At 37.5% G+C, this 14,282-nt stretch overlaps 1 protein-coding gene across 16 annotated transcripts in view; it reads left to right on the top strand.

Moving 5' to 3' along the window:
• The window catches only part of LOC111934667 (uncharacterized), a 113,545-nt gene that overhangs the window by 68,703 nt on the left and 30,560 nt on the right, over positions 1-14,282 (top strand). For 11 of the 16 annotated variants that reach the window (XR_015275538.1, XR_015275542.1, XR_015275540.1 and 8 more), the window contains one exon: positions 13,149-13,196. Coding sequence is in view for 9 of the 16 variants with exons in the window: in XM_086848173.1 (XP_086704299.1) it covers positions 13,149-13,196 (48 nt within the window). In the remaining 7 variants the exon portion in view is untranslated. Of the gene's footprint in view, positions 1-2,541; positions 2,694-13,148; positions 13,197-14,282 lie in introns of all 16 variants that reach the window. The other 5 variants (XR_015275539.1, XM_086848169.1, XM_086848171.1 and 2 more) reach the window with 1 other exon arrangement.

Raw genomic sequence — 14,282 nt, forward strand, 5'->3', positions numbered from 1 at the left:
AGCTGAAAATATAACCCCAGAATATCACAAACCCACACAGATATCAGTGAAATACAGAATAAAAAATTTAGTCCGGGTCTCTGCCTTTTCTATTTTGCTAATAATTAGAATTATATAACACGGGAATGACTTTTATTGCTGGTATATCTGGGAAATTATTTTTCCTTTGAGTTTTTCAGACTTCTTATACCTCCCATTGATTTTGATTATTTACTGTTTGACAAGGGGAACACAGGCAGCCCATGCTGTGCGAAAGATCAGAGGTGCCTTCATTCCTCAAGGCTATTGCCTTCTTTAATTCTTCAGTGTAGGATCAGTGAACTGATTGCATTTTCTTCTGTTTGACACTTTGTATTTCACATTTCTTCATCAAACTACGGTAGCATGCTCTCTTTTAGAGCAAGATGCTCTGAGAATATAACCTTTTTGTCTTGGCCATTATTATAACCCTTCTAACAGCGACTTTCAGCCACGATCCTGATTCACCGTCTTTCAGTTAAACTGGATGGAGTTGAGTATCTTGTTAATCCACTTTTTGTGATTTTCTTTTATTGGTGTTATATGTATTTCATATTTAATCATTGCATGATGTGGCTTGAGGGCAGTTATTCTTTGATATTTTTTATTTTTTTTTCCCTCAATCAGGATAGTCTTACAGGCCTAAGGGGAGATTTTCAAGCTGCAAACACTGTATGCCAAATCTGGTAGTGGAAAGCACAGTTCAAATATTTGCAAATAGAAACAAATAAATGTACACTCTATTTGAGCACATAGCTATGTGTGTGCATTTTTGAAAAACAGCTCCTTGGACAGAGATGTTTTACAATGGTGGGAAAGAAGCCAAAGGGATATGAGTGTTTAGAGTCACTTTCTCAGTGATCCACTTCCTATTAGAAAATAATTAATGTAAGTATATGAAGTAGAAAAAACAGAAGTTAGTTCTGTCAAACCTGATTTCAAGTTATGGTTCCAAATATTTTGATCAAATAGGCTTCTCTCTCCTTTTCTGTATTGTAAGATATGCAATGTAGTACATATTTCCAGTGACTAATGTTTGTGCTGTGAGTCCCTGTAAGTGAAAACTTGGGTGATGTTAGATCAAAGTCTACAGTAATTTCATAATTTCTTTAAGAAGAAATTCTTGTTTTCAGCTCTAGTTGGCATTACTCTAAATGAATCAGTAAAATGGGATGATCTCAGCTCATATAAATAATAACAGCCCTCTCCTGTTAGAAATTTCTTTCTTCTGGAAAAGCCAGTTGTCCCACATTAATGCATTTCCAATCAAAAACACTAGACCCCATATGGTATTTTTTAACACATTTGAGAACCCTGCTTAAGACAGAGCACTAAATGTACTGGAAACCAAAGTTCATTGTTTTTCAGCACTCAAGAGAATGTGCAAAAAGTAGACCCTTGTATTTCTGTCTTATCCTGCTTATTAGTTTTAGAGTTCTGGGTCTAATTCTTTTTCCTATTCCTCTTTCTCTGCTTCTTTTCTCGTGTATGAAGTGACCTTCATGTTACCGAATAACGAGGTTCATCCTCTCTCTCCTTCTTAAACATAATGAACATGAGGAAAGCTCTCTGAGACATGAACAAAGACCAGGAGGGGACATCCCAGAGCAGCAGGGGATGGTGAGAAGAGAGGTCCACAGTACTTCAAACTAGAAAAAATATTCGAATTTAAGATAGAGCTTGCCTGTAGAAAAGAGTTTGCCCACATTTTTGTGAAAAATATATCTATCTAATAAGATACTTCAGGATTAAAATATATTTTTGTTTCTGTTTATCCTTTAAATGGCATCTATTTCCTCTGAGTCATCATTAATTGCCAAAATTTCATATTGTGGCATGTAGGGTAGGAAATAAGCATGAGTTACTAGAATCAATATTGTATATTACCTAAAATTTCTCATGCTATGGAAGCCCTTCAAGATATACATGCATCCAGAAAAACTACACTTCAGGTTTAATTCTGAATTTTTACTGGTTTAAAGCAGATCTTTTTAGCACCAATTAAAAGTGTTACCATGGTGTTTTCTAAAATTTGCTGTTTTTCAGCACAGAATCCTATCAGAATGTAGGTGTGGAGGTCAGCCCAAAGCAGGGCCAGCTGTTGTGAGGCTGCCCAGGACCACGTCCTGTTCAGTTTTGCTTTGTTTCAAGAGCCTCACTGGGTCCTTGGGTCAGTATTTGACCACCCTCTTGTTAAGTAAGCAATTTAATTGTAGTAATTAAGTAATTTAATGAAGTTTTCCCATGTTACAGCCCATGTTCCCACGTTGCATGTTAATGATGTTTTTCCCATGTGGAAACCTGTGTCCAGAATTTCCACATCAAAGTAGAATGGAAACCACTCAGTACCTTCACTCCTTTGTCACTGGATCTCCTGGAAACACTTTCCTTCCTTCCTAATATCCCTCACTAGTCTTACTTTGATTTCTGTGATCCATCTCTGCATTTTGAGCAATATTTCTGCTTTGGCAGCACGTTCCCACTGTCACCTTGTGTGTGTGTGTGTCCTTTCCAAATCAGCAGAAGTTCCTTGTTCGTGCATGGTGGCCTTCAGACAGACCTGCTCAAATTCCTGCATTTTGGAATGGGCTGCTTTGAGGAGGTTTTGTGTCACAAAAGAATCCCAAGAAGGGGAAAAAATAAATAGTTTCTTGCTCTGGCCTGGCAATTGCAAGGTAAGCACATATATTTCTGTGTGTATGCTAGGAGAAAAACCTGCCCTTAATGGCAAATTTGGCAACAGAAAGAGGAATGACAGGGAATGGGGAGTGGTAATGAAAGGGTTTAATTTCAGCATGCACAGTTCAGAGCTTGAGGAAAAGAGAGATAAAATTCTGTCTTGACAACCTATAGTTCAACTATCCTTCCTAGCAGAAATAGGTCTTGTGCAGAGTGATGGTCTGGCTGACAAACAGGTCTGTGTCACTTCATTATACTGAACATCTTTTGCTTCAGAGTTTTTACATTGATTTTTAATAAGCAGAATGTAAAGAAAAATTAATTACTGGCCACTACATGGTGTTTTTTGATGGAACTATCAATTTATGGGGAGGATAGAGCTTCCCTTCTCTCTGGGTGAGCATGAGTTTAAAACGGGCTGGAACATGCAGGATGGAAAAAAGACCTTTAGAGAGGCACACTGGGGAAGAAGTAACAATCTGAAATTATTGTTCAGAACACCTGGAGTCTCTTTCAAGCCACGTGAGGCCACTTCCCGCAGCGTCAGCACCAAATGGTTGTTCCAGGAGGATGAGAGCAGCTAGAAATTTAGTTAGCAGAAGGAAAACCAGGCATGCCAATGCGCTTCCTTCAGTTAACTTAAATTGCCCCTGTGACCCTGCAGCGCTTTGCACTGATGTTCTGCTGTAACATTACTTGAATGACATTTTGTCATTTGCTGAATGTTAACCTGCAAAAATGCCATCTTTGCTCCTTTACTTTGAGACAGGATGACATGAGCTGCAGCCCCCGTTGTTGGGGGGTAATTTTCTGCTCCTTTCCTGACAGACAGGATTCCAATAGCACCATATGTCAAAAACTCCAACCCATTCCAGTCATGTACCCACACCGTCCAGCTGTCACAGCTATAATTATTGAAACTAAAGCCCAGAGAAGTTTCTAGTTTTGGAAATGCTCTAGTCTCCTTAGATCTTTACTACTGATGTTATAGCTGATTAGGACCCTGCCAGCCTTCTGTTGGTCTCTTGAAAACTGCTGTAATTCCCATTCATCATGGAAGCTAACCAGCTGCTCCAGAGCCATCCCCTCAAATGTGTTGCTTGATGTTGTACTTTGCTGTTGTCCTGACCTTGATACTTTGGATGTTCGAACAAAGGCTCCTTATTTTCTTGAAGCTGGTCCTAAAGGAGCCAGCAAAGAGAAAAATGGAAGCATTTTTTGTTGCTACCTGGTGTTGCTGTACAGGCTGATGCTTATCCACTCTCCTCTTGGTCATCCTGCCACAGCTTCCTGGCCACTGCAGGCAGGAGGGAGAGGCAGAGACCCCTGGGATTCTCTCCTGTCGGGCTGACACCAAGCTCCTGGCAGGAACATCTGTCTTGTCTCCCAGCAGAGAAGGAAGGGATCCTGTAATCAGGGCTTTGAGCCTTTACAGCCACTTTTGTCACTTTTAACCAAATGTAATGAAGTTCAACATCTTTTGATTCCATTTGAAACTTTGGTCTGAGTAGAGAGTTCAGCTATTGGCTTTTCCTATTAAAAACTTAAAGCTGGAAGCTTTATGATCTTGAGGTGTTTATAAGTTTTAGGCTTTTTTGACAGCCTTTGCATTCATATCTCTTGAACTGCAGATATGTGTAGTACATAAAGTAGCACCTTTTTAGATTGCATTTTCACACCATAGTCTTTATTTTTTTATTTTTTTCCCTCCAGAATCAGCCCCCCTTGCACTCATTTTAGTAACCTTACTCACAGTAGTAGCTATGCTTTTCTCATTTGTTATTCACTTAGATGGCATTTTTTATTCTAAATATATGAAACCTTTTATATTTAAATAAGAAACATGTAAATTATCTAGCTTATATTTTGATCAAATAGCAATTTGTAATCTAGTGTCTGGACTCCAATATGCTGCTCTCAACCTGGATTTTCTAAACTCTTTTGAGCTGCTAGGTAAGAAAATGTCAATATCTTTTAAGAAGAAATGTTTTATGGATGAAGTGAGATTTTTAAAATGTGAAAAGAAGGACTGAGTTGGAATTCCTCGACTGGAACAACTGACTAATTTGATGAAGAAAATGAGAAGAAATTTGCGAAACATATTCTTTAGCAACTGTCTTCTAATAATGAAGAGGCTATTCCAACAAAAAGCATCACATGCACACACACACACACAAAAGGGAATTTGATATTGTTGCTGAGAAAGCTCAGGATGACTTTGACTATTGGAAGAAGATCAAGTGTGTTGTCATGCAGATCACTGGCTCCCTTTCACAGGCAGGATGATGTTGATTTAAAAGACAGACCAGGCTTTTCAGAACACACATAAGAAATTATCCCAAGTGGAAAATAAACTGTGTCTAATTTATGGTTAATTCATAGTTTTTAAATTTTATTTTAATGGCAAAATTAGGAAAGAATGAAGAGACTTGACCTAGTGGACCCTGAGGTCCTTGTTTTCTCCCCAATCTCCAGGTGAAGGATCCTGTTTTTTTCTCATTAACCAGCTCTGTGTGGAAGCCTGAAGTCAACAACTTCTAGACAATTGCTTGTACCTGAGCCTACTTTTGGGAGTCTTGGTAGCCACCTTACCCTGAGCTGAAAAATAATTGAAATGTGACTGTTAAATAGGAGACTGAAGGGGAATAAAAAGGGAGTCATCAGCTGAAGAGCTCAATAAAACAGGATAACCAAAGACAGAGAAAGAAAGTAAACAGAGGCAAAAAAAATCAGCTGGAGAAGCAACCAGTGTAAAAGCAGCAGAGGGATGTGTAGAGAGAAAGGTGGCACAGGGATTGTGTCCCAAACAAGAGGAGCTGAGGGGGACACTGAGCTGGGGTGCCAGTGCTGACAGAAAAGCCCCTCAAAAGGCTGAGGACAGCCAGCAGGGAATAAAAGATGGAAACAACACAGTGAAGTGCTCTGCATCTTGGGGTGCAACACATCAGACAGACTTTTAGAAAATTTCTGCTAAAACTGAAGGAGAGAATACATGTTGGAATTCTGAGACATGGTGAAAACCTCAGTAAAAAATGGCAAAGAAAAAGGTGAAAGCACAGGATCTGTCAAATGCACAGTGAATATTGAGTAGAACACAACTTGTTCAGAACAAGGCTTACAAAAAACATCCAGGTCGGAATGAGCAGGAGAAAGTAACAAGAATGTAGATCTCCTTTAGAAAATAATAAGACAGAAATACTTGCAGAATATATGAGGAAGGCACAAAAGAAGTTTTTTGTGGTATTTTTAATAAGATGGAAATTGGTGTAGCTGCAACATAGCTGAATCTACTAATATCTGCCTTGAAAATAGGCTTAGAAAGTCACCTCACAGAAATGCCATGTTTTGGAAACCTAGGGCCACCAAAAGCCTTGATTAAAGTAATAGAAACATGTTTAAGGAGAAGCCAACAGAAGGAATTTCCATAATCACAGGAGTGGGATGATCCAGGTTGCTGTTACTGCTGTTCTGTTTAGCATTGGTTTCGAATTAAAAGCTGAAGGGAAAGGTGGGGAAAGAATCATATTTTATGAGAAAACAGTGAAAACACAGCTTCTCAGAGGGATATTCATCTTATGGCTTCATTAAAGAACCATCAGAGGTTCTTTGGAGGAACTAACACCAATAAGGAGAAACTCAGACGTAGGTTCAGCATGCAGAGATAAGGAATGAAGTCTGAGACAACTTAAAAGGGACTGTGAAAAGACAGTTTGAGGAATTTCAGATAACTGTTCTTTTGCTTTTGCCTCTTGTTTGATAATAGTGCTATTTCTTTTTACCAAACTGAGTCTCTTGCTTCAGGAAAACTATCTTCAACATAAACTTGTTAAAAAGGGAATGTGTGGGCAGCAGCACTCTGCAAAGCTCCACATCCAGCTTCAGTCTAATGGATCAGTCTTAAGCAATCTGGAGAGGCTGACTTAGGGGAGAGTGCTCTGATGGCTAAGGTTCTGCATCTAATTTATGTCAATTTTGAATGCAGTTTTATGTGTTTGAATGTTCTCAGTGATAGGGATATCGAGTCCTTTTCCCTCTTGCTAAATCTAGCAAATAATTGGGAAATTTCCCACACCCCTTGATCCAGGTAAATGATAGTCAAGAGCCCAATTTTCCCCTGCTATGTGTGACCTGGGAGATTGTGGGGGTTTGATGTTTTGATTTAAATGTAAGTTGGAAACATTTGCAAAAATCACTTTGCTTGATTAACTTTCTTATCTTTCTGCAGTGCTGTAGCTGGAGATCACACAGAAGGTGCTCAGTTCTCTGTTGTGCCATAATATTTCCCAAACAAACACAGGCTTTGTGTCTTGCTTTGTGCTGCAAAAAAAGTCCAAATAGGGAGTTCACTGGCCTAGTAAATACTGTGTTGAGTTGGATATGGAGCCTATATTGCATGCAAGAGAAGAAGGAAAGGGATTTTTATTATTTATTGTACCTATGCTAACTGAGGCAAAGGATGATGCAGCTCTCCTAGGAAGAAATAGAATTATGCCAATTTTTTTTAAAAATTATGTTTAATATTTTAAAAAAAATCTGATATATGAAAATGTATGATTTTTGCTTTTAGACTGTTGAGTTGACATGTAAATAAAACCTTGTTCCTATGAGATATTTTGAAAATTATTCAAAGACAGCAGTACTTTTATAAACTTGTAATTTTGAAAGAATGTAGCAATAATCATGTGAAAGCAGTGATAGATTGATACCCATTTGCTTAGTTAGGAAGAGTTGCTACTTTAGACTAATTTCATAATTACCTTTAGTTTGATATAATTCCAGTTTTTTATTTTTAAAAATTATAGCATGTAATAGGAAAATAAAATAGTGAAGAGCTAAGAAAATAATAGTTCAGAAGATGCTCCTTCTTGTCTTGGTTCTCTGCTGTTAACTGACAGTGTGGTAGAGAATTCTGCTAGGCAGAGGCATGCTGAACTGATTTTTATAATCATTGCTCTTATTACTGTTTATTACTATAATATACTTTAAATTTACAGTTTTGAGCCATGACTGGTATAGAATATGTGCTATATGTGTAGCTATACATACCTAATTATTTGTGGAAGGTATTAGTATTGTAAACACAGCTTATCGTTGCATGAGAGTGGCATTAATAACAGAATTTCATAAATGCCAACATACAGTATGATAATTTCAAGACTCTCTGAAAATATGGTGTATTGTAGCTGAAGATGCTCACAAATGTGTGTTGTGGATGGGGAGGGGGAGGAGGGCTGTTTTGTGCTTAGAATGCTTTCTGATGCATAAATATTAGCATTAAATAATTTTGAATACCTTGTTTTCTAAAAAGATTAGTAGCTCTTCTCTGCGTGATAAATTGTGCAAGAGTTATTGTTCACACCAGTCTTTGTGCTGTATTATCCTGTGTAGCTCTAAATAACCCAGCCCAAATTACACTCAGCAAGCTGTTGGGAAAGCTTGGAGGAATCTCAGAGCTGAAGGGCCAATTTGTGCCCTGACTTACATCCTGTGCAAATGCACTGACTTCGAGCTGCCTCGAAAGGATATAAGGAAGGAAAGGATTTAATCTGTAGCTTTTGTTTTATTATTTTTATTTAGCTTCGTTCTATTTTTTGCTTTCTATTTTTCGTTTGTGTGTGGCTTGGTCCTCCTGCAGAGGAGCCTTGTGCCTGTGTATTGCTGGCTTGTGGATAGCAGCATTTCACCCTCTCTTGCTTGGCATCTTAAATGTTACATGAAAATCTTATAAAAACAAACAAGAAGAGAGAGCTACATGCTTGTTTACCAAAACTCTGATTTATATTGGATCACATTTGGAATCCCAAGCTTTACACTTGAAAATATTACACAATAATGTATTGTTTCTTTAAATTGGTAAGTCTTAAATTGGTGTGTGCCAGTTCTCTCTTTTTTTTTATTTTTTTTTATTTTAGTACATCAGGATTGTTTCTTCTCAGTGACCTTTTTGCAGTCCATGTTCTGATTTAGGAGTTATAGGCATTGGGGGACAGGCAAGTGTAAATGTGGCTTCTCTAAATTTGGTTTGAATCACCAAAGATCCATCAAGCCATTGTAATATGAAGAGTCAGTGCTTCATTTTTGCCTGGTATTTCTCCCTGTCTTCTCATGGTCTAGGAATGAGTTTATACCAGGAAATAAGGAAAGTGAAGTCCCTGGAAAAAAACGAAAGTGAAGTCTTCTTTGGAAATATCAGTCATCTCACTTAAATGTTTTCATCTGATTTTGCTCCCTGATGACTCCTGCAGCAAGAAAACCTCAAATTCTGGGTATTGTGAAGTGATTGGCAGCAAGTAAGACAAGCAGAGACGTTCAGACATAGACCTAGTATTAATTCAAACTGTGCAAATAATTAAACACACCAAGTGAAAGAGGTGAACTGAGCAGTTTCCACTGAGTTTAAGGACAAGGTGAAGAATTCCACTTTTCTTAACGACCTTAGGAATAAAGAGTATTTTGCAAGGCCATCCATCTTACAGTAATTAGAACTAAATCTGTTTAACAAGGAGGGTGTAAGGCCTGATGCTGCATTTGCCTGTTTGGCCCCACCACATGCCTTGTGCACATTCACTGGTCAGAGAATCCCACTGAAATGGGTGGGACTGCTTTAGCTCATGGTGATTCATCACAGGGAAGTGGACTTTGTGAATGGGTCCTGCTGAACTGCTCTTTTATTAATCTGCTCTCTGTACTTCCAAGTGCCAAAAGTTCACCTCACCGTTGATTCATGCAGTGAAAGCAAGAATAATTTCAATGGAAAAAAACCCAAACAACCCAAAGAAATGTGTAATTGGTGTCTAGTTCACAGGTCCTCCCACTGTTATTGTTATTTCCAGGTGAGGAGGATGCTCACCCTGTTCAATAGCTAAGTTCTAGAAAGCTGGTGGATGACTGGAGAGTAGAGGAGATTCAGGAGTGGAAGTTGTGTCACTGTTCAGTGCTTGCCAGAGTTTGTTTTCACAGCAGTTTAATTTGTCAGTAATTGAATTGGAGGAGCAAGTTCAGAGTGACAAGAAACAGAAAATAAATGCATTTTTTTGGTCATTAATGGCTTCAGAATAAACTGGCTTAGGATAATTTGCTGGCTCTAACCCTTCAGTTGGGTTACTGTGGAAGCTGAGTTTGGCTCTGCATTTTCTGGGCAGTCAGTCACAAGTTTGATTGTCAGACATTTTGGCAAAATTATAACAATTTGAAAAGTTCACTGAACCTGCAAAAACAGTGTGTAAAATTGCTGGTAGATATCATAGACTAATGAGAAAAAATAACATGGGTCAAACATAGCTGTGGCTAACCTCTGCAACACACCTAAGATTTACAGTCTTTTACTAATTGATAGGAAAAAATTGTCATCTCCACTTGAAATCCTATTGCAACTATAATGTACAAAAATGCTTCCAAATGGACAATAGCCTTTATCTGTCACATCATAGAAATGCAGCTGGAGAAAACAAGAGCCTTCTGCTTCTAGATCAGATCTTTTATCAGTGCTGTAATGCCATTTCCACTGCACTGTGCAGAAAAGGAAAAATCTGTCCTCATATCATTTATCTCCATCAAAACCATGGAGTTTGTCTCCTAGGATTCCTCCTTAAGTGGCCTTTAGAAATTTTTGCATAACCTTGGCACATCTTCTATCCAAACTGTTCTGTCATTACCTTCATTACTTCAGACTAAGTTTTCTGCCTTCTCAAGAAGTTAGGGAATCAGGTGTCAGTAAGAAATCCCACTGACACTTTCTTCAGGTACCTAAAAGTTTAAGCCTTGTGTAGGAAAGCTGTCATGAAAAGAAGGATGAAAATTTCAGTTTGCTCCAGTTACAACCCAGCATTAATAGGTGCCTTGGTTTTCTGTTTCCTTACAGAAAGTTTTGGAAACTTACTCCTGTGCAAGCACAATTTTTGAAAGTTCCTTTAAGGAAGCCTATTAACTCTGCTGGCATATGGAGAATTTATAATTTCTGCAAGTGTTATATAGGAGAGACCCTCTCATGTAAGCATATGATGCATTTAACTCATGTTATGAAATCTGCCTCTATATCTGGCAATGATTTCAAAATTTCCTGAGTTCTCTGTTTAAACTATAACAGAACTTCCAAGCACAAACTGTCACTGAAGGGGGGCTAAAGTTATGGTATGTTATGCTTAGGTAAAAAATATTAACAGAATATTTTAATTGTTTAGGCAGAGCAGACACAAAGTGATGATGTGCAAATTTTCCAAAGTCGTGTTAGCATTTACCTTCATATTCCACACTGATGGTCAGCCCCTCTCTTTGTTCTCTATCTCCCAGAGACTTTGTCTGATGTGTTTCTGAAATGCATTTTATCTCATGCAGATAACGTACACTGATTCTGCTGGACAACTTTTTTTAACTTTAGATTTGGGATTTTTTGCTGTTAAATGCCAACTGCATGAACTGAGACTCTCTTCCCCTTTTTCTCCCCCCCTGCTCCCACAAAATTAGTCCATGCCACGTTCTGGTTTTCCTGAATTCTTTAATCCTCCCACATGACCACTCACCCCAGATCAGCTACCCCACTTCCACTTCTTCTAAAACAGGTGGTTTTGAAGTATTTTTCTCTTTTCCCTTTGGAGTATAAAAAGCACATCCTTGATGAGGGGCTTTGGGATGATGCCTGCACAGGGAGGAGTGTAAGTGATGACTGGTGAGAATAAGGACATTTCTGTTCTAGTGCTACTGCACGTGTATCGAAGTCACAGACCTCCAGCAGCGTAGTTTCTTTGTCAGATAATATCTGTGATTAGAGTTTTTATTGGAACTTCAGAGTTACCAACTGGAACAATTTCCCCAAACCCTGTGTTTGGTTTAACCAAGGTGTTTACCTGCTTCTCTCAGTGTTTGGTGGTCAGTCTGTGGTGACCACAGAGAGCTTTGCCTGCTCATGCTCCTCCCTCCAACACTGTTTAACTCTTCCATGGGTCTAGAGCAAGTTCTGCTAAGACACAAGGACTAATAACTGTCTTTTCATGAAAAACCCAAGAAGTCCTGGCTATTATGGAATTCCTGCTGAAGACTGTTTATTATGCTGCCCCCATTTAATTTGTCTGAATTAAATGCTAAAAGCAGTTCAAATATTGGGTTTTCTGTCAGGGAGCACATATATAGGCCTGCTACTGAAGCTGGCAGGGGCTTGAATTATTGCTGCAAAAGGTTTTACATGTTCTATAAGTTTATATAAATTTCCTTGAAAACTTGGAAAATTTCCTTTCCAACCTTGTACGGTTTTAAAATGAGAAAGTGATGTTTTATAGTCCTGTTGCAATGGAAAGGTTGACCTGAGTTATTGTCACATGAATGACTTCAATTAATCAAAAACATAAGTAAATAATGGAATTGTAAGATTCTATATTATTCTGTGAAGTCCTTAGAAAACCAGCATGATAACTTCAAAAATGCAGCAGATAAAGATATTTACATTTAGACTTACGTTGATTCTTTGCTGCTTTCCTTTCTCCTCCTTAAGAAAAACCTGAACAAAAAGCACCAAGAAACACTGCTTTAGGCAAAAGCTGTTTCCATCATATTATTTTTTTTTTCCAAGGTAAAGACTCAGTGCCTAGACTTTTAAACAAGTGCTTTATCCTTGAAAATTAAAATAAAATATTTTCATGTAATCAGTAAATTTTGTTATGAAACTTTACAGCAGCTATATTAAACGATAAGAATAACTACTATTTTGAAATTCTGAACATCTCATAATTAGACCAGCCTTTAAGAAATATTCAGAGTTAAGGCACATTAGAATGTATTCCACAACATGGAGACAGCCCTGACAAAGAAACATTATTCTTAGATTTACAATTAATTACCCTTATGTCTATACCTTGCATTCAATTTGCATATCTTAAAAGTGCTGTAAATTTCATAGCACTCCCTTGTTATTTAAGATCATTCTGCTTTAGTAAAAGTTTCCACAGTGATAACTTTCTCTTGATTATGTAGTTGTGAGGTCAATAAATTTGGCTTTACTTGGCTCTACAATGTTATAATTTTTCTTTTTTTGTGTTGTTTTTCATTATTTTGCTCCTTGTTCCTCCTGCCCTCTCATTTATAATCCCCTGAAGAACCAGTAGATAGAGAAGTCTGGCTCGAAGACGAAGTGAGTGGTCAGATCTTCAGATGTTATCTTTTTCCCAGAACGCACTGGTACTGGGTGTCTGACATGTTCTATACATCTTTCTGGTGTCAACCTCATTAAACAAATACACCTTGATGTATAGCTCTCAAGAAATGAAATTTCATGCGATGAATTTGCTCTATATCAGCTCACGCTCGCCCTCTCTCTCCCTCACTCTTTTCTACCCTGGGAGTAATTTTGTTTGTTCTTGATTTCATGCATAATTTTAGAGGTGACCATCCATAGTTTTTGCACCCTTAGATTTGTTGGTGATTTCTGATATTTAAGGAATATCCGTGTTTTCTTCTCACAGCTTGGTGTTTCCTGCTCTCTACACACGGAATCCTTGCCTCTGGCTAAGGTGTGGTACATCCAGGAGCTGGGTCAGAATGTTTACTTTGGTCAGATAAGTGCAGGGATTTTCTCTAAATATTAGACAGGTTGCAGCATGTTTGTTGCAAATTCCATAGACTTCTATGAATAATTATATAAATTGTCCTCGACCTGTGTTTTATGCTCTAATTCAAGGTTAACACAATATCCTGTAAGTCAGAAGGGTGTTGAACACTTTGCCAGAATAGTAATTATTACTCTCATCCTTTTTTCCTCCTTTCTTCCCCTCTTCAGTTTAAAAGAATTTTAAAAAGAAATGTGGTTTCAGACTAAAATAAACCTTCTTTAATGAGACTATATATTATTTACAGAAAAATGCCACTAAAGTCAATTAGTACTGGTCTCACCACTGGTTAGAATTGAAGCTGTTGAATTCTTTTTTTAATGTAGTTCATTGAAGTCATTACTGAATCTGGGGCAATATTCTATTTTTAATCAATTTAAAAGATATAATGTATGAGAAAACAACAACACACTGTATGGATTTTTATAGATTCACTGCTGCAAAAGATACACAGACAAATGTGTAAAGTTTATGCCCATCTTTCTTTTTCTCAGAAAAATTATTTGAATGTTACTTTAAACAGGTAATTCCTTATTTTCACCCCCTGTATTGTTAATTGGTAGTTTATTAGAGCTATTTAAAAGGTTATTATTGCAACTTCTATCATTCAATATTTTACTGTATATCACTATTATTTAAAACTACTTTGCTGGATAACAGCAGCCATCCAAAACATTGTCTGTTGCTCAGAAACAGAAATAATAAATTAATGGAAAGCGGAGCTATTGTGTTAAACTAATGACTGGTTATACTTCATATATTAAACAAATCCTCAGAATACAGCACTTTGAAATGCTTTCTTATTGAGTCATCCAATCATTGTGAACTTTAAAGCTGAATATATGTTTCTAAAAGGGGAGAATCTGTCTTTTTTCCCTTGGGATGTGATGTTGAAGTTACAGGAGAGAACAAGTTGCGAGGTTTAACAGATATATTCATCTCTGCTTTTCAATTTCTCTCAGGCCTTTTAATATATAAATAATTTTGAAG

This window comes from Cyanistes caeruleus, chromosome 12 (genome assembly GCF_971803275.1).
Source record: "Cyanistes caeruleus chromosome 12, bCyaCae1.hap1.1, whole genome shotgun sequence".
In the NCBI taxonomy this organism is placed as follows: domain Eukaryota; kingdom Metazoa; phylum Chordata; class Aves; order Passeriformes; family Paridae; genus Cyanistes; species Cyanistes caeruleus.